The 22,637-nt window shown below is 32.5% G+C and overlaps 1 protein-coding gene across 21 annotated transcripts in view; it reads left to right on the top strand.

The window, feature by feature from the left end:
* Positions 1 to 22,637, top strand: part of l(1)G0196 (inositol hexakisphosphate and diphosphoinositol-pentakisphosphate kinase) — a 331,048-nt gene that overhangs the window by 76,539 nt on the left and 231,872 nt on the right. For all 21 annotated transcript variants that reach the window (XM_081736359.1, XM_081736372.1, XM_081736379.1 and 18 more), the window contains 2 exons: positions 3,410 to 3,500; positions 20,423 to 20,577. In XM_081736359.1, the coding sequence (XP_081592485.1) occupies positions 3,410 to 3,500; positions 20,423 to 20,577 (246 nt within the window). The remainder of the gene's footprint in view (positions 1 to 3,409; positions 3,501 to 20,422; positions 20,578 to 22,637) is intronic.

Below are 22,637 nucleotides of genomic sequence, written 5' to 3'. Positions count from 1 at the left end.
GTACGTTGAAATGGAGTACGATATGTTAGTTGAGACCATATAATTTACAGTTGATAAGCATAATACATTTTTGTGATTTTCTAAGTCCTGTAACTTGAATTGTAGCTAAATCTCAAACATGATATATCTACAGCAGTATAATACATAATGGGGGTTTATCTGTCAAAATTTCAGATTTTTAAACATTGTTGAAACAAAGTTATAGGGTGTCAAATTTTGATTTCTTTTTAAATTTTCCATTGTAATAAGAACATTGTAATTTGTAAAGAAAGCAACTCTCATAGTTTATTATTGTTGTCATCATTATTATTTGCATATAGTACATAGGTAACAGAGTTCCAAAAAATTAAGCCTGGGTTGTATTTCTTCTTAGGATGATATATTAATTTCGATGTCAACAGTTTAGGTAGATTTGGATTATTTTGCATACAAATTTCATTAAATATGTATTGGACACAAGATAAGTTTTCTTTTCTGAATAAAATTGTTTTTGTTTCATCAACGTAAATTCACAAGTTAGAGTAATATAATGTAACACAAACCCCTGGGGCAATCCAAATGAAATGGACCAATTTCCAGGTCAAAGGTTGCTGACAAAATTTATTTATTTTTAAATTTTTTTTTTTTTTTTTTTTTTTTTTTTTTTTTTTTTTTTTTTTTACGTAAGATTGTACCACATTCAGGGATTTGTAAACGGGTAATCATTTATTTTTTAGCCGCGCAGGTTTGTTTGTAGCGGCCATTTCGTATAGGCGCGTGTGCGTATTTTGCACTTTTCAGAGGATTCCGTTAAACGCGGTAACTTTTTAGGTTTTAAAGATAATGAGTTCAAACCAAAACCATATGAAAGATAATGGAATGGACAACATTCTGTATTCTGTGGACATTGGGACATACTTTAGAACGTCGGGGAAAAAGCTCTGAACATTGATGTTGGAAAGCTAAAAATGTCCGTTTTGGAATGTATATTTTCAAACGAAATAAATGAGACTAACCTTCAATTTTTTGTGTACATAGAAACTAGATAATAGACAACGTCCCAATCAAGTTTCAGATTTGAGACCCATTACTTTATTTTTTGGAAACTTTTAAACATTACGAATTTTCGAAAATCGTATATTTTCACCATCAAATACCTCTGGTAGGACGTAAGTGAAAAATCCCAAATTTGCACAAACTAGACTATAGTTGTGCAGTAACACGTGGGTAAAATTGCATCACTGAGACGTGAGTAGCTTCTGAGTTATAAGTTGTTGCAATGATGTGAAATTCGAAATTTTAACAACTGAACAGATGTTCAGGTTTTGTGTTGATAGTATCTCAGGCATACAATTTATCTATGTTTCATTAGAAAAAGTGCAATCAAACAGCAAGAAATTCGAGATTTGCTACTTGTAAAAGAACTATCAATACCAGATCATATCATAGATTTGTACCTCTGACGCAAACACAAATCAGATGTTGTGAATTGTCACAACCAGATAAATTTACTGATTGCGTTGCTTCAATACTTCCAGAACATAGCATGTTGTCATTCGCACCTAATGATACCGTAGTCTGTATTTACGACGAGAAATGGCGGATTGGGAGAATTGAAGACATCAGTCAGGACGATTTTTTTGTTCATTTTTTTCATTTCCATGGTCTAAGAACCTCTTTTAAACTACCTACGAATGACAGGGTGTGGGTGCCAATCACTAAGGTTCTCCGGAAACTCACACCCACAGAGTTCACAACTCTTATAGGTCGTACTTTCAATATCAGTGCCAAACCCTGTACAGAAATTAGTCAACTGTTTACCTCACTGATTTCTTAACAGCAGCGCTATAAGCAGAAAAAAAAAATAACACGCGTTTCGTTTTTTTTCCCCACAAGATATGTTTCTTAAATTGTGCGTATTTTACCAATTTTACATTATTATCAATTTGTCGTGTTATTTTGACTTTTGCTACAAAGTTTACATCCACGCCTCATGGCACTTCATGATATTAAGTCCCAGTAAAGAACCCAATCAAGTCTCAGTGATGCAATTTTACCCACTTGTTACTGCAAAACTATCGTGTATTTTGTGCAAATTTCAGATTTTTCACTTGCGTCCCTCCGAAAATACTGGTTTTCCGAAAATTCACAATGTTTAAAAATTTCCAAAAAATAAAGTAATGGTTCTCAAATCTGAAACTTGTTTTGGACGTTGTCTATTATCTAGTCTCTATGTAGACAAAAAATTGAAGGCGAGTCTCATTTATTTCGTTTTAAAATGTACATTCCAAAACGGACATTTTTAGGTTTCTAACATTAATGTTCAGAGCTTTTTCCCCGACGTTCTAAAGTACGTCTCAATGTTCACAGAACATAGAATGTTGTCCATTCCATTATTTTCATATGGTTCTGGTTTGAACTCATTATCTTTAAAACTAAAAGGTTACAGCGTTTAACGCAATCCTCTGAAAAGTTCAAAATACGCTCAGACCCCTATACAAAATGGCCGCTACGACAAAACCTGCGCGGCTAAAACATAAATGAATACTCGTTTTCAACTCCCAGAATATGGTACAAACTTAGGTAAAAAATTAATCAAAAACTAAATTTTGTCAGCAACCATCATTGGTCGATTTCATTTGGATTGACCCCCCTACAATCGAAAGAATCAGCGCATGTTATTAAACAAAAAAGCTTCCATCGAAGTTGGAAAAACAATAAAAAATTATAATTATTGTTTTTGAACTCTGTAGTCATATAGGGATTGTAAAACGGTCAAGCAACTAATTGTTTTTTCTCTGTATCACTTATTGACATAGGCGGACTGTTATTCAAACAGCTTGGCACTAATATTAGGTTCCTAGCCGTGTACTTCTTCTTTTTCTTGAAAGAAAAAAAGCTTTTATTCTGGCGCACCCTTATTCTTTGTAACCATTTTTCACTATTATTCTCCTTTTTTTCTTCTCACTTCTCTTTTTTACCCTCGTGGGACGTAAAACTTAAAGATTTCATTTTTTTTTTACCCTGCGGTGAGCTATTGAATGCTGCAGTGCATTATATATATATATATAATATTTGTTACTTTTGGTAATTGTGTTTTATTTTATTTATGTGCTTTTATTTGTAGTTTTCCTTTTTCATTACTTTTATTTTTCATTAAATAAACTCGCGTCTAGAACTCATATAGGTGTTTTGTGATAACGAAAGAAAATGGGAAACTCCTGCTTTAGTTTCTGTCTTCCAGGGTTTCACTTATACTCATCAGATTGTAAATTTTGTTAGTAAATAATAATAATAATAATAATAATAATAATAATAATAATAAATTTTCACTGAGGCATAAAAGTAATTTTTTAAAGAATTAATGTTTGTGGTTTATTTACTTGGTATTTTAAAAACACTATTGTATGTAATTACTTCTTCAATACAGGACAGAAGAAAAGTATACGCCATTTTGGAACGTGAAGGAATAGAAATTCCCCGGTATGCCGTTTTGGATAGAGATTCGCCAGATCCGAAACGTAAGTAATGAAAGTGGTAAGAGTACGTAGGAAATAATCATCTTAATATTAAAAGTATGTTGAAAGTAGTATGTTCATTCACTTAAATTTCCCAGCTTTTGCTGTTTACTTTTACAACAAAGCCTTCCCTCCATCTAGATTATACGTCAGTTGTTGTTTTCTCATTACCGTTATTTAATATATTACCTTAATAACTGTATTACCTTCATTAATATTCATGTTTCGAATTTTCAAATGTATACCAGAATGTCTACGATTATTAATTCAAGTATTATTCATTTTCGTAAATTTAGCTGAACTATTAAAAACCGTAAATCATTTTTGAGGACAGTGGTTCAGTGGTAGAGCACTCACCTCTCGTGCGTGGGGACCCTAGTTCGATCGTGGCTCGTGCCAAGTGAGCTTTGTGGTGACAAACTATGTGTGTGGGTTTTCTTGCCCTCTCACTTTCGTCATGGTATCATTTCGTTTATTATTATCACTATCTCCCTTAGCCTTGAAAAATAATCGTGGACATAAACTTTATTTATTTATTTTTTTGGTAAATCATTAATCTACGGTATTAAACTTTTAGACCGTTCCATACCAGATCGTTCAACCTTTTAGCTCTTGCAGTTCTGTTCCAGTGAAATTTAATACAGTAAATCATGATTATAAAATTCAGTGGAAGTTTAATGTGCGACCTCGTATAAACTCCTACCCACCGTCTCCTTTGGGTACTGGCTCATGGAATAGTCCCTAAGGAAGCAGTTGATAATCTGGTTCAGAATGCACGTGCTGTTCAAACACAAATTCATAACAATAGAAAATAAGTGATATGACATGGGTAGCCTCAGAGGTTCGGAAATAAGGTTTGACTATATTTTACCGTTGAACACACGTATGCATATATACGACTGACAAGCTTATAGTTCAATAAGTATTCGCACACACACAAATAAAAAAGAAAAAATACCTTAAACTAATTCCTATTTATAAAATGAATGTATGTATGTATGTATGTATGTATGTATGTATGTATGTATGTATTGTACATACATACATACATACATACATACATACATACATACATACATACATACATACATACATACATACATACATACATACATACATACATACATACATACATACATACATACATACATACATACATACATACATACATACATACATACATACATACATACATACATACATACATACATACATACATACATACATACATACATACATACATACATACATACATACATACATACATACATACATACATACATACATACATACATACATACATACATACATACATACATACATACATACATACATACATACATACATACATACATACATACATACATACATACATACATACATACATACATACATACATACATACATACATACATACATACATACATACATACATACATACATACATACATACATACATACATACATACATACATACATACATACATACATACATACATACATACATACATACATACATACATACATACATACATACATACATACATACATACATACATACATACATACATACATACATACATACATACATACATACATACATACATACATACATACATACATACATACATACATACATACATACATACATACATACATACATACATACATACATACATACATACATACATACATACATACATACATACATACATACATACATACATACATACATACATACATACATACATACATACATACATACATACATACATACATACATACATACATACATACATACATACATACATACATACATACATACATACATACATACATACATACATACATACATACATACATACATACATACATACATACATACATACATACATACATACATACATACATACATACATACATACATACATACATACATACATACATACATACATACATACATACATACATACATACATACATACATACATACATACATACATACATACATACATACATACATACATACATACATACATACATACATACATACATACATACATACATACATACATACATACATACATACATACATACATACATACATACATACATACATACATACATACATACATACATACATACATACATACATACATACATACATACATACATACATACATACATACATACATACATACATACATACATACATACATACATACATACATACATACATACATACATACATACATACATACATACATACATACATACATACATACATACATACATACATACATACATACATACATACATACATACATACATACATACATACATACATACATACATACATACATACATACATACATACATACATACATACATACATACATACATACATACATACATACATACATACATACATACATACATACATACATACATACATACATACATACATACATACATACATACATACATACATACATACATACATACATACATACATACATACATACATACATACATACATACATACATACATACATACATACATACATACATACATACATACATACATACATACATACATACATACATACATACATACATACATACATACATACATACATACATACATACATACATACATACATACATACATACATACATACATACATACATACATACATACATACATACATACATACATACATACATACATACATACATACATACATACATACATACATACATACATACATACATACATACATACATACATACATACATACATACATACATACATACATACATACATACATACATACATACATACATACATACATACATACATACATACATACATACATACATACATACATACATACATACATACATACATACATACATACATACATACATACATACATACATACATACATACATACATACATACATACATACATACTTACTTACTTACTTACTTACTTACTTACTTACTTACTTACTTTATTTATTTATTTATTTATTTGCGGTTGTAGCCTCATGCTACAAATTGATGTAATACTTAATCAAGGCATTTGTGAAGTAGAATATGAATAAGTCCGTTCCAAGGATGCTTTCATGTGCCTTCGTTCGTGAATTCCAAGCGCAAACTCCTTGCTTCTTCCAACGTTCGGAAAGATCCCGACAGAATGCCTTTGGTTGGCAGCGTCTTTTTGGATTTACTATGGAAAAATTCACAAATTTTATATTCATAATCAGTGCAAATATAATTATATTATATTGAGTAGTCCTGGCAACACGTCTTTTGTTCCGTAGGAACATGAAATTCGCTGTAGAGGTTAAGTAAGTGTTGCAGACCAACTTCAGAAATTCAGTCTATAACTAATGGATATCTCATATGTTAGTCCAATATAAAACAGTTCAATAGAAAAGAATACAGATTGGCAATTCACAGACTGCAAGCGTATTTCTCATCGTAGTGTAGATAATAAAGCGTCAGTGTAAAACGCTTTGCACCTGGTCTGTCAATGTAACAATTTCGTATTTGAAAAGGTTTCTAGGCATTGATAATCGTTTATATGAAAAGTGTACACAAAATAGTATTAGTAGCTAAAATCACGAGTGGGTAACGTCAATCAAGAAAAGAAAAAAACTGTCTGCTGTTCTGAAGCACTCTGTTACTTAGATAAACATTCAGTTCAATAAAGCGTGGTTCCTTTGTATTATTCTTGGCGCCAACCTGTCTGGAGAACACCTGTGTGCAAAAGGAGAAAAGTAACTTATCTCCTGTTATAAAGCGTTCAGAGTGAAGAAAGAAAATAACTTTTTTCACTTCAATAAAATATTAATTTTGCATGATGATTTAAAATAGGCGAAAATATACAGATTGCCCAATAAGTGAGTTGTATGGCCGAACCGGACGGTCATAATGCTCAAATATGTACAAAGTCTCGCTGTTGTTTAAACTAATTAAAATAATTATCTCATTTCAAACTTGATTCCTGCATAATCTTGAACTTTCAAGCTTTCGGCTCTCCAATGGGGATAAAGATTTACATAAGAGAATGAAAACACCAAGGAAATATAAAGAAATGCATTCACTAAGGAAGAGCAGTGAAGATACATCTTATTTTATGTAATGTTCCTGTCGTTCATGAAGTGGTGGTTCTTGCTGTGAAATGGCAGGTTAAGCTTTCTATCCCTTTATTTACAAATCATAACATTTTGTGACTAGAAGTGTACAAAGTAGAAATTACGGACAGTGGCGGATTTAGCGGATGGGCCGAGTAGGTACGAGCGTACCAAAAATTTTTGAAATATATATACGCTAAAAGATACTATAAAGTTACTATTTATATTAATGGTAAATAATTATTTAACAAATAGCATTAACCACTACTGTAAAAGTTATTTCCTACTGTCATCAATCAATCAATCAATGTGTATATGTATCCATAAGGGAGGGAGCGGGCCTGTCCAAAATTAAGATCCTAAAGCCTCCCCTGGTTACGGACTCAAATATTAGTTCAAGTTGGATAGGACAATGTAATTGATTGGGAGACTGTGGTAGAAAGTAAATAAGAGGTGAGAAATTGTGATCAAAAAGTACATCGAGCAGGGGCGTCATTTCAGATTTCGCTTGGGGGAGGGGGGGCAAGGGCACCACCGACATAAGACTTTCACGTTTTGTACTAGTATGTTAGTAGACAATCGATTAAAGTATATGTATTTCTCAAACTTGGGGGGATAGCAGTTGCCCCCTCCTGCTCTCCCTAAATGACGCCCCTGACATTGAGCACTGGCCCAATATGAATAAAATTACAAACATGATTTTCAATTTGCCCTTCACAAACAAAGGAACACCACTTGATCCTGCCACACCATTTCACAGTGAGCCGCACCAACACTCAACGAGCAATATCAGTAATAGGTAAGACAAGGTATATTTTCGGTGCTCTTCACCGGTGAACCCATTTCTTTATATTTCCTTGATTTTTTTAACTCCTATTTTTATTTTTCTCAAATAAGACTCCAGGTGAGAGCAGGAGTAAATGCAGCTTGAAAGTGTGAGGATTATGTAGGAATCAGAGTTTGAAGTAAATGAGATAATTGTTAAAACACCTGACATGTTAACCTACTGTTTGTAATTGAAGCAAACAGTGAAGGATTCCTAATTTTTAGTATAAGATAGTGACCTCTTTCTAGATCGAAATTAATTACAATTGGGATTGGAAAAGGTTACTTCGGCATAGAATAACATGACATGTATATTAAAAGGAGTACGAAAGGCGAGGTATGGGGGGATTACTTAGGGCATAAACAAGTCAATATATTCCGTTCTGTACGAGCCGTACACTGGTTACCATCCAGTGCAGACTCTCGTCTCAGAGATGAAGCCAGATACGGAGAAATATGGCAAACTGTTTAAACATTCCCAAACAGTTCATTTTGATCGGAGATTAAGGAGGCGTCAAAAGAGACTTATTCAGAAATCTCTTCCAAAACATATTGCAGATCGTCACAGTAATTTTCAACATCTCTGCGAGCATCATATAGTGGGCAACAGGTAGAAATATGTTATCATCTTAGACGAAGTATATGTGTACCTCGATGTCTGTAACAAGTCGTGCGGGTCATTCCATATCAACTCAACACACCGTTTTATACTGACCCCTTCAGATTGTGATGATTTTTACGTCATATAAAGATATCATAGCAAGATTGAAAAATACCTAATTTCAGCCTTCTAGGTTGATTAGTTTTCGAAGTTTTACGGTTCGAAATTTCCGATTTTGGTCCAAAAATTGCATATATTAGCTTTTTTAATTTGATATATCTCGGCTCCTAATTAACGTACCGAACTAAGACTTACGTCATTGCAAAGCCATTGTTTTAAGCTTTTTTAGATATATAAATCAATGGGGATGTACTAAAAAGAATTTTCGAAAATTCGAATTCGAATTTCTCGAAAAAGGGCAATTTTAAATTTGTGAAAAAAAATCTTATGTAGGTTAGGCCTTTATAAAGATACGGTCAAAATATAATTTTGGGATCGTTATGGGATCGAGAGAGACAAATTTCGAAGGAAATTGTGTGAATAAAGAAAAAAATGTGTTACATGATTTGCATGTGTTCACTAAACTTTCCTTGCGCTGTAACATTTGGCAGTTATTCAAACTACTCAACTGTAGCCCATCTTTAAGCAGAGAGTAACCTTTAGCTAAAGTCTTTTGAAGAAATGTGTTTCTGGAAAGCTCTGGTAGTTGTTTTGCCTCATCTTGTACAACAAAGCCATAATTTTCCACGAAGTCAAAAACAACAACAAATTCACTTTCAGAAATTTTTCCTTTAACATGGTTGAAAAATAAACGTTGTTGCTTTCCTATGAAGTCGTGTTAAAGATCATTGAATTTTTGACAAAATAGCTTAATACATTCTGATGATGGCTTCTGAAGAGTTTGTAATGTACACTCATGTCCAAAATTATTGTTACGTGTCTATAAATGTGTTGTTGTAGGAATACAATTTGATAACGAATTCACCCGGTATTTTTTATAACGTTAGTATGTGTATAATCGGCAAAGACATGTATGTGACAACTTTCATGTCAAAAAAAGCAGTAAATAAGAACAATAAAACGAAAATAAAACTTACTTGTCCATTTAGCAACATTTTGTTTTACTTATTCTAATTTTCTTATTTATGATTCTTTTCCTAAGAAATTTATCAGAAATATACATTTCCCGATTATACACATAGTATCAGTATTAAAAGTACCCTACAAAATCATTATCAAAATATATTCTTACAAGAAGACAGTTATAGATATGCGACAATCATTTTGGACATGAGTGTACATCTATCAACAGACAACCATTGACGGAAAGTCAGAGTTTCGATTAAGTTTTCCTGTAGGGTGTCTTCCAGCAGAGTTTTGATGACGTCAGTTCCAGGACAAGAAGAGAAAGTTCCTATAGAACAGTCCTCAGATATAGGTTCACACGTTATGAGATGTAGGCAGTCCTTGTAAGCTATTATGGTACCATTGAGCTGATTTTGAGTTAATTTTAACGTCCAGTTCAGCAGCGAGGCTATATGAGACATGGACTTACTGATTAACGTGGAATCTGAACCACATGAGCTTCCGCCGGCAATCAAACTTATAATGGAACCATTGGTGAGAGTTTGTAACTTTTCATTTTCTATCATTAACTTCATGTTTCGATGTGTCATACAAACGCAAACTATGTGCGTTCCATTAGCTCCAGCTAACAACATTTTTTGCGTGAAGCACTGCAAATTTGAAAAACCGTATGCTCATATAAAGAAACCGCTCATTAAATGACCGATATACCTCCCACAAATTTTACAAAAGACGTTTAAAAATTTTAACTTTCTTCCCACTGCTGTGTCTTACTGAAAGACAGTCTTTTATGCGTGGCATAATCCTAGAAATGTCAGCAATTTGGTAGAATTCCTTGACGGCCTGGGCATTATCTGGTGAAAGAACTTCACCGGGTTCGTTTCTATTATTTGAATCTCGCGATCCCATAACGATCCCAAAATTATATTTTGACCGTATCTTTATAAAGGCCTAACCTACATATAAGATTTTTTTCACAAATTTAAAATTGCCCTTTTTCGAGAAATTTGAATTTGAAAATTCTTTTTAGTACACCCCCATTGATTTATATGTCTGAAAAAAGCTTAGAACAATGGCTTTGCAATGGCCTAAGTCTTAGTTCGGTGCGGTTAGTTAGGAGGCGAAATATATCAAATTAAAGAAGCTAATATATGCAATTTTTGGACCAAAATTGGAAATTTCGAACCGTAAAGTTTCGAAAACTAATCAACCTAGAAGGTTGAAATTTGGTACTTTTCAATCTTGCTATGATATCTTCATGTGACAAAAATCATCAAAATCCGAAAATGTGAGGGGAAAAAATGTGCTTTTTTGTGTTGATTTCATATGGAATGACCCGTGCGCAATTTTCTTCGGAGAACATGGTGTTCAAGACTTCCAGAGGAAGTATCGTGAATATATGAAAATTTTTGCAAAACATTCATGACCGTTCCTAGTTTCTGTTACAGTGAGATGTTAAAGACACACCATGTCATCAAAATATTGGATGAGTTCCAGCTAACGTACTAACCTTTTGACATCAATTTATCGCCGTAACATTCCTCGTCTTGTGGGAGAGAGACAAATCGGGTTAGGCTACATCGAATCATACCTCTCATTCAATGGTCCTCTTCCTTCAACAATGGCAGAAAAGAGTGTTCCATGTCATTCCTGTCACCCATTTCCCAGTAAAAACTCCAGATGCCTCACCGATGAACTATTGCTCCTTCGATCTCCTCAAGCGGGCATTCACACAACGGAGAGCCCGCGCCATTGCCAGTAAGTGGAAAGTTTGTAAATAGGAGTAGTTGCGACTGGACTTGTCTACAGTACATGCCAGCCTTCTCCAGTGAAGACGTCGATGCTGCCTGATACTCAGAATGCTTGATCACCAAATAAAGAATAGTAGGTGGTGGCATCATGGAAGTTCCTGAGACAGGCTTATCTCGAAATCGTCACTGTGGATCGGAAATAACCTTTATATAAACTTTATTTTATTTTTCACTAAATTACTGTGCGTAAGTTATTACTGTTCGATATACGCACATAAATTTATTGATACAGGTTTTGTTGGATGTTCAGGCGTTTGTAAATCAGAAAAATAACTTTAAAAATAATGTAGACTCTAAAGCAAAGTTCCCTCGTGACTAAGCAGAGCGTCACCATCTTTGGCGTGGGTGACCCGGATTCGATTCCCGGCGGCAGTTTATGTAATTCGGATTCCACGGTAAGCTGTAGGTTTACGTCTCATAACCCCGCTGCTGAAGAATGCTAAACCCAAAATCAAATCAAATCAAATCAGATCCTAAACTTTTAATATTTTTGTTTCGTAAATTAAATTAAATTTTATTTATATTCCGTTAAGTTTAAGTTTATGACTCCAGTTATCTTTACAAAAAAGAATAGTCTGTGATAGTAGGGGGTGAAAATAGTGGTTCACATTATTTGTAGAGGTTCAAAAATATTGTAAATCATTTTGAGCATCATTTTGAGTAAAATGAGATATGCTTTAAAACTTAAAACCTAAAACTAGTTATTAAAATCTATAAATGCTCGAATTCAACGTACCGAAAACTATATTAAAAATGCTACTGTTGTTTGCATTATAAACTTTTGTTCGTTCTTAAGTATTACGCATCTGTGATATCCGCTCAGGATTTGTAAAATATCTGCAGTCTGACTTCCTTGGTGCCAAGAATGTCAGTCACATGATCAATACATGGACAGTTAGTTACCAGTGTTGGTACAACAGTATGTTGTATATTTTTACTTGTAAATTTGGGCCATAATGCATTTTAAATAGGTACTAGGCTGAATCGGCTATTAAAAGAAGAGAAAGAAAAAGAAATAATATAGTTATAATGTTAATATAATAAGATATTCAAATGTTTTTTTAGGTAATCTAATCCTGATGTTGTTGTCATGACAACATATAATAAATAGAATTATTCAGTTAAGCATGTAGACATCTTGAAAAAGTGCGGAAGTAAAATGTACACTTCTCTTATATGTTTATTAAACTAAGTGTGCAAAAAGATAAATTGATGTATTTTAATGGCTCGGTAATTAAAAGGAACCGTTATAAATTGGTGCCGAAACGCCGAGAGTGAGAAAAGAAGTTGTATCGTTTAGAAGAATAGTAAAACGATCAACATTGAGCCCAACATCAATTTCACTATTTTGAGAAGTGGCAAAATAATAAACAGAAATATCATGAGTGCTACGGATAGTGAAGCGACTGATAATCACACTGTCCAGACTGAAAGAAATTCTCCAGAGAACCTGATAGACGTCTTAAGAGAGACATCACAACAAATTAAGGACCAAGCTCGAGAAGTGATGAACAGTTTGAGAAGTTAGACCAAAAAATGAATCTACAAGCACAACATTTTGATGAAAAGCTAGAGCAATTGCAGCAACGTAACGACGGCAAATGGGATCAAATACAAGAACAATTAAATCAGGTGAACCAGCAAATTGCAGCCAAATTTGGACGTTACGATGCAGATATGGAGAAGATAGTACAGAGATGCACCGAGGTTCAGGACTCTGTAGATATTATAGAAACAGCGGTAAATGAACATGCCAATCAAATTAAGCAGTTGCAGGATGAAGTGAACTTCATTAAAGAAAAGTGTATTCACGAGAGTGCAGTGCGAAATGTTGGGTACACGAATACTGTACACCGTACATCCATCGGTTGGGAATCTACACGTCATCCCAGAGCAACTTTTGAATGTAATGAATCTTCAAACTGTAATGAAGATAGTACCGAAGGAAAAAGGAGTACGAGGCAATCATCCAGGCAGAAACGTAATCACTACCGGTATTTAAAGGCCAAGACAGGTAAATCATTACGGTTTAGTGAACTGAAAGCACTTACTAAATTTAGTGGTGTACCGGAAGATATACCCGCGAAGGGGTTTCTTGAAAAATTTGAGGACGAGTGTGAACTAATGGGCGTAGACGAGTCTCAATTTTTAAAGTTGTTACCACATATACTATTGCCACCTTGTTTAACATGGTTCAAGGCCATTAGGAGTAGTCTTCATACCTATTCTGATTTTAAGAATGCCTTATTATCCAACTATGAGAGTGATTTTATGATTGCAAATAGGGATGCTTTACTGAGAACGAAACCATTCAATCCCAAGGTACATAGAAGCGTTACTGAATTTGTGGTTTCTACATATAACGAGTTAAGATCGTTAAATCCGAGTCTTCCAAAATCTCGAATCATTGCGTCCATTCGAATTTTATTACCTTTTAGGTTACAACAATTATTAATGTCTGCGCAGTGTATCATTTTCAAGCATTTGATTATGTTTATTCAAAATTATGAGAGTCAATCTGCAATACAAAATGGTAATAGAGGGCAGGATAGAGATCAAGGAAATTCTGGTCGTAACCATATACAGTATGCTCCTGTTCGCAACTTAAATGTACAACCTGAAAATACTTCTAACTCATATCGTTTTAATAGTAGAATAAATAGTCACAATGTTACCGGTAATCAGACGCAACCTAATCGTAGAAATGGAAACAGGAATTTTAGAAATAGTAATCGGAATTTCAATAGGAACAATAATCCTCGCCTGTTCACACAAAATCGATTTACAGACGGCAGTAATTACACGCATAGAAATCCGAATGCTGTAACCGTGCATAATCGCCAAGAAAGTACTCAAGATTGTGGAATACACTGTAATTTAACCGAAATTATAGTCAACATAATTTAAATTAGATTGTGCTGATGTGGAAGGGGTTGAATCCACGTCAACGTTAAATACTTTCAGTCAATTTTCTGATTATGAAACTGATTTAAAAACTTTAGATACAAATGTCGCTTATCAATACCTACCAATTGTTAATTGTTTTTGGAGATTTGACGATAATATGGAAGTAAATATAGATGCCACTGAAAAGGACTGTCTTTTTAAAAACCTTTTGCACAGCGAAAGTTACTATAAAAGTTAATGATATTCCTATTCATGCATTAATTGATACGGGAGCTACCGTATCCCTTTTATCATATGCTTTTTGGCGTGAAATTACCAAGAATTATTCAAATCCTAGATTACAAAAGGTAGATAATCTGATATTAATTGATTACACAGGAAAGCATAAAAAAAAGAGTGATGGGTAAAACACAGATAGAAATTGAAATACAAAATTATAAAATCACTATTCCTATTTTGGTTATTAATGAATTGAACGAAAAAGTATTAATTGGATTAGACTTTTTAACACAATTACGTACAATAGATGACGTAGTAATTCAAAAGTTAATTCCTGCTAGGGATTGCGTCTCAATGTCAGCCTTTCATAAATAACGTTTTAGATATTAAAACTAATGCGTTGTAGAAAACTAACGCTAGTAAAATGGTAAAAGTATCGTCTATGACAGAGAATGAGGATCTTTTATTTTATAAATGTGTAGATGATATTTTGAATTCATTGAGTTTTGTTGATAACAGAGTGATTTCATTATTTAAAGACATAATTTATAAAAATAAGAGAGTGTTTTCATATAAACCAGGTTGTTGTAAGGATTTTGTGTATACTATTGAAGTAGATACTAAAGATCCCATTGTGACGAAACCCTATATTATCCCATATCGTTTTAGAGAAAACGTGCGTAAACAGATATCAGAAATGTTAGAGCAAGGAATAATAAGACCTTCTCAAAGTATACATCTAAACCCGTTGCACGTAGTACCAAAGAAGGACGGAAAACTGAGAATAGTGATGGATCTCAGAAAATTAAATTCACATGTCAAATTACAACAAGTAAGATATCCTCCATCATTACAGGGTAATACCGCGTTTGGAAATTTAGATCTGGTCATGGCATATAATCAAATTATGTAGGATGAAAATTCGAAACCCTTTACCGCCTTTTTGTTTGAAGGTCAGTTATACGAATATAATCGTGTGGTGTTTGAATGGATAAATGGTAGTGCAGCATTGGCATCCTGCTTAAATCAAGTGTTGAAGCAAGATTTACGTAGCAATGTAGTCTATTATGCCGATGATATTTTGATCATGGGTAAAACACCAGAGGATTATTTGTAAAACTTGGACCTAGTTCTCGAGCGGTTAGAAAATTTTGGCTTAATAGTAAATATTGAAAAATCTAAATTCTTTCAAAAATCCATTGAATTCTTGGGGTACTCAATTGATGCAATGGAATGTGTTACAGTGACTCCAAAGTGCAAGCAATTAGAGATTTACCAGTTCCTACTAACTTAAAGGAAACTCGGCAAATATTAGGTCTTTTTTAATTGGTTTAGAAGATCTATTCCGAAATTCGCTGAAATCGCCGAAGCTTTATTTTCGATAACAAAGAAAGGAGTACCATGGCAATGGGGAGATTCCCAAGAACAAAGCTTTCAACGTTTAAAAACATGTATTATGAAAAATATTCGTTTGAACCATCCTGACTATAATCGTCCTTTCTTTGTTCAATGTGATGGTGCTCTTACAGGTATTTCTGGGATACTCTGGCAACCTGGTGTTTCTACTAATGAACCGTCTGTAATACATTGTGTCAGTCGAACTTTGAAAAATGCGAAAAAAGATTATACTATTACTGAAATTGAACTACTTGCAGTACGTTTTTCGTTACAAAAATTCGCTCCTTACCTTAGTGGATGTCATTTTACTGTCATCACGGACCATAGTTCATTATGTCATTTAAAGAAAATACAAGTATACAATAGTCGCTTATTAAGATGGTCGTTAGAATTGCAATCTTTCGATTTTGAAGTCAAACATATAAAAGGAGTTGAGAACGTTCCAGTGGATACGTTATCTAGATTATTTCCTAGTGAAAATCATGTATTATCGATAAATGTTTTCAAAATTTTACAGAAAGAAATTTCCAATATTTCGGTGGATGAATTGCAAAAATCCCAAAGAGAATTTGAGCCCTATGCAAACATCATTCAACAGTTGACGTCATGTGTAGATACATGTGACTCTCCTGGAACGCCTCGTTCCTGGAACACCCTATATCAAATGTCGAACAATGTTTTGGTAATTAAGGACTTCAAATATGAACATAGGACCAAAATTTGTGTTCCACCAAAATTGGTTCCATGCATATTAAAAGCTTATCATGATGACTGGACATTTTGGATATTTAAAAGTGTATTCCTTAATTAATAAATCCTTTACTGGAAATCACTTAGATCTCAAATCAAAAATTATATTAATGATTGTGAAGAATGTATGAAGATCAAGCATAATTATCGATCTATATATAAACCTATGTTATTCATAATACCTGAACGTCCACATTCGTTCATTTCTATAGATTTATATGGACCACTTCCCAGAGCTCCCACTGGTGAAACTTTTCTGTTTACTGTGATGGACATTTTTACAAGATATATAGTAGCGTATCCTTTGCGCAAAGCTACTTCATCAGCGATAGTTAATTGTATTTTAAACGTATACATCCTGCATTGTGGTCCTGTCGAACATATATTATGTGATGTTGGAGGTCAATTTCGTAGTGATGTATTTATGCGTGCCATGAATACAGCTGGCATCAAAATACATTTCGTAATGCCGTATCACTCCAGCAGTTCAGTTGTTGAAAATATACATCGAAACCTTGGAATGTTATTCCGACATTGCTGTCGTAATAAACATAGTGATTGGGTCAAATATGTAACTGAAATCACATATTTTCTAAATTATTCGGTGTCGGTTACTTTAGGAGTGGCGCCTGCCAATATACATAATGGGACAGATTATGTCGCACCGATTGAACAACATTTTGGAGTTCAAATTAACGAAAACAATGAAACTGATTATTCACATCTTGTGAGTATGATACGTTTTCGTAGAATGAAGTCCCGAAATTCAAGTCCCGAAACTTGAAAGTTGAAGAACTGCAATTGGGTAAAATTAAAATCAGCCTAATGATCTGGTATTCGCAAGATTACATCCCCAGAGTGATGCATCATTGAAAAGGATATATAAATTTTGCGATTTGTTTGCTGGACCTTACTTATGTACGAAACAAATTAATCCTAAAGTATTTGAACTTATGGATATAAGAACTGGGAAAATTTTAGGATTACAAAATATTGATGAAATTAAGTTATGGCAGCCTACCGAAAACACTAGAAAACGGTGGATGGATTTAGTCAAAACTTTAGTTCCTCCTGAAGTTATAACGAAAGCTAATGTAAAGGAAACTTAACAGAGGGAACTTAGTATTCAAAAGAGAAAAACGAAATATTTTATGGATATGTGAGTTGATTTAATGTATTTTACTTTGTTATTTTATCTTTGACTTCATGTCTATAATAGTAATTACTCAATCTATATTAACATATGTCTTAATGTTATGTTATTTCTTTGATATTCGTATTTCATACTATTCATATGATTTCTTATGATTGCGAAACGCAATATTAATCGCATTATTCGTGTTTCATGTTATATAGTATATTTGAAAGCATTTTGTAATGCGAGAATATATATTAAAGATAATAATTTATGTTTTCTCTAAGAAATTGGTATTTAAATAATTCTTACTTTTACGTTTTTGTTCTATTCGAATTTTATGCAAATAATATAAATATTAAAGAATAAAAGAGGATATTTTTAATGTAAACATATGATAGTAATGACAGTTATGTAAAATTGATGTCACATATTTTATGGAAAAATTACGAGTAATGAAAATCAAATTTATTCGTTTTTCAAAAAACTTTGAATTTAAATATTATTACGGACTTAGTCTTAATTTATATTTTTTTCCATATATTCTTGTTAACCTTTTTATGGTCCATAATAGACTTGAGTTATGATATTGACCGTATTTTTTTTTTTTTTTTTTTTTTTTTGTTGTGCCTTGTAATCGACGATTATGAAGAAATATAATTAATAATAATAATTGTTGTGTAAAAATAAGGACATACTTGTATACTATGATATGAGAGATATTGTATATATGAGGGGCACTTAAGAAGTATATAAAGGTTAACGGTCCCGAGTTCTTTTTCTTTTTATTGAATAATGGAATAAAAAGAAAAGTCCGTCGAGCGCCATAATATACAACAGTATGTTGTATATTTTTACTTGTAAATTTGGGTCATAATGCATTTTTAATAGGTACTAGGCTGAATCGGCTATTAAAAGAAGAGAAAGAAAAAGAAATAATATAGTTATAATGTTAATATAAAAAGATATTCAAATGTTTTTTTTAGGTAATCTAATCCTGATGTCGTCGTCATGACAACATATAATAAATAAAATTATTCACCTAAGCATGTAGACATCTTGAAAAATTTGTGCGGAAGTAAAATGTACACTTCTCCATTATATTTATTAAATCAAGTGAATAAAAGGTAATTCGTGTATTTTAATGGCTCAATATTAATGTGATTAAGAACCAGTATCGTTTTATTGGCACCGATTTTATGTATGATTTTATGGGTTTGTATCAGTTTTTCAAGTAAACAAAGAATAAACTGAACCTAATCAATCATCATTCTATACTGCAAACAATATTAGTGTAAGGAAAATCTAACTTAAGATATGTTGTGTTCATACATTTCTTAAGTTAGTTTTGCGCAGAGCAACAGTCATTTAACGTAATATCAAATATGAAATACACTTGTTTGCCTGCTAACTTAATATTTACATATATAAAGAACTTGTAATATTAGTAACATTTGTTTAAAAAAATTATACATCTAAAATTATGCATATGCTTTGCGAAGTATAATTGATTATAATATACCTAGGTATATAACGTAAGGATTGAAGTTCAAAACTAAAGATCTATTTTGTTTCTTTCTTGTGATTGCCGCTTAAGCGTACAATCTTCTTATGCTTGCACTATCTGTCATTTTGATAAAATTGTTAACAATTGTGTGTACAGCATTGTGTGTACATCTACTGCTCCTCTGTCTGGCAAGCCTAACAGATGAAAGAACTACCCATGTCTCCCATCCTAACACTCTTAACTGGCTACTTCGCTCCACGTATTCATAAAAGCAGCGATTCTGCAAAACAAACCGTCGTCAGGTGAATTATATCCGAGAATACATCAATATGTAACAAGTAAAAAGGTTAGAAGTTACTTGATCACGAAGTATTGTAAGTAGTAAAAACTCTCAACATATTTTGGAGTCATCCCTTTACAAAAGATTGCCTCTCTAGAACTTGTAACTTGAGAAAAGAGATGGTAAACTTTCCACGCTAAACTGCGTTAAGTTCATTATTGCTAGATCTTTTGTTTTTAATACGTTTCGAAATATTTCAGATCATGAGCTTATTGAATCCGAAGACCATGTGGAAGTCAACGGTATTGTTTTTAATAAACCATTTGTGGAGAAACCAGTGTCAGCAGAAGATCACAATATCTATATTTACTATCCAACTTCAGCAGGAGGAGGAAGTCAGCGACTCTTCAGAAAGGTATGCAGAACATTAGGTTAGGATTTTATTTCCACTCACGCCTATGATTGCATTTTCTGGTATTCTAAAGGTGACGTAATAATATTAAAGGGAGTTAGTACGACTTAAGCTTTACAGTGTTCGTCTTTCAACATTTGTAGTTTTGTATTTGTTTACGTTCAACTTGAGTGTGCTTGGTGGTAGAAATAACATCACTAATATACCTAGTAATTTTTGTTAATAAATTAATGTTAGAGCTAAACAAGATTTCACGTTTTATGTCACTTGTAAGCGTAGTACAAAATCAGAGACGTTTTTAAATATTTAACACTTCATCACTGCAATAGATTCCAATATCTTTAGAACAACAGCAAACACTGCCGTAAGCTTAGTGCCAGCGAATTTCTTTTATTTTTATCTCGATTCTCGACCCATTCTTCAAAAATTACCTAAAAAGTGAATTACGTTGAATTACAGATGAATCAAACAATGCTGTTTTTCTTCGCATTTGAAGTGTTAGTATAAGTATTTTTGCGAGAAAAAAAATTACTATCATAATGGTAACCTAGTTAGGCTGTGCAGCGTAACAGTGACAGCGTGGTAACATAAGTATTTGATGAGTATCACAAAGCCAATGATAGGGTTTTAGGTTCCAAAACGATTAAATACTGTTTCCTTACAGTTTTGTTCGGAATAATTATAGATCAAACTTTGAGGCTGACGGTAACATAAATTAAATAATACAAAAGCGTAGTTGATCCAGAATATGTTAGCTGTCAAATCGTAACAGATATAACATACATATATATAACATTTTCCATGACATTTTGAGATGTGTGAATAATGCTTTTAAGTGCTACAACATATTTTATATTTAAGATTACTTTTGAAATGTATATGACAATTAGGAAACGTTATATGCTGTCGGCTTCTCTACTAAATTTGCTATTGTTAGCCAATTAAATACTTAAAACAAGCCAATTGTAGTGTATAGATATAGTTTTTTTTTTTTTTTAAATAACTTTATGATATTGGCAAGTATAAAATAATTTTATAGTTAATTAAAAGTTGTGCTTTTGTGTTAATAGAAAGCTAGTGAAACAGTTTTATTTCAGTCAAGAAGTATGATGTGTATGTGCGTATGCTGATCTAATTAATGATATTATAACATATACATTTTTGTTGTGTATTAACAGTTCTATTTATAATATTGTATTGTTCTCTTTATGATAATCTCTTTCTTTTTTTCTGCTATAGAAAGCAAGTAACGTATTAGTTGCAAAAAGAGATGAAGCAATCGTACACATATCGTCAAATTAAATAAACGATTAAAGTTCGGTTTTTATGTCAATGGTTTTAGCAGCAGAGCTTTAGTCTCCATATAGGTAGTTCGAGTTCTAGTTCCCAAAACGATAAATATTTGCTCTCTTATGTTGTGAGAAATACATTTCGTCTTTTATGTATTTCTCGTACTGTGAATTCACCATATTGAATTTTAAAATATTGAACAACTGCGAAAAAACGTTTATTGTTGTTTTACTACGAACTCATAAACGTTGCCGAATTACAAAAGAACGTTTGTACGGGAGAACTACATAATCTAGTACTTTGTTGCAGGAAACTTGAGTTCTAGCTAGTAACTGAGGAAATTATGTGGTTAAGGAAAAAAAAACTAAATCAAACAACTTAAAAAAGAAAAAAATTGATAAGGAGAGATAAGAATAAACACCCAAATAATATACTAACTTGAAGTGGAACTTTTATCTAATTTCCAAATGTTGTTTACGCTTTCTAATCGGGTATATTTAGGGTAGGGTGAGGTTCGTTGGTAAACAGATTGAATATGTAGAATTTAAAGGAAACTTAACCTCCTAAAAACAATTAATTGAGAATCAGAACTACTCTTTAATCAATGTAGAGACCGTATTATTATTATTATTATTATTATTATTATTATTATTATTATTATTATTATTATTATTATTATTATTATTAAGCTGTGTTGCTTGGGTGGCCCCGAGTAGCGTAGTCGCTAACGCTCTCGCCTTTGGTGTGAGCGGTCCCGGTGTCGATTCCCGATG

This window comes from Thermobia domestica, chromosome 13 (genome assembly GCF_964235325.1).
Source record: "Thermobia domestica chromosome 13, izTheDome1.hap1.1, whole genome shotgun sequence".
Lineage (NCBI taxonomy): Eukaryota > Metazoa > Arthropoda > Insecta > Zygentoma > Lepismatidae > Thermobia > Thermobia domestica.
The sequence above is the reverse complement of the archived record's forward strand: the minus strand, read 5'-3'. Positions and strand labels throughout refer to the sequence as shown.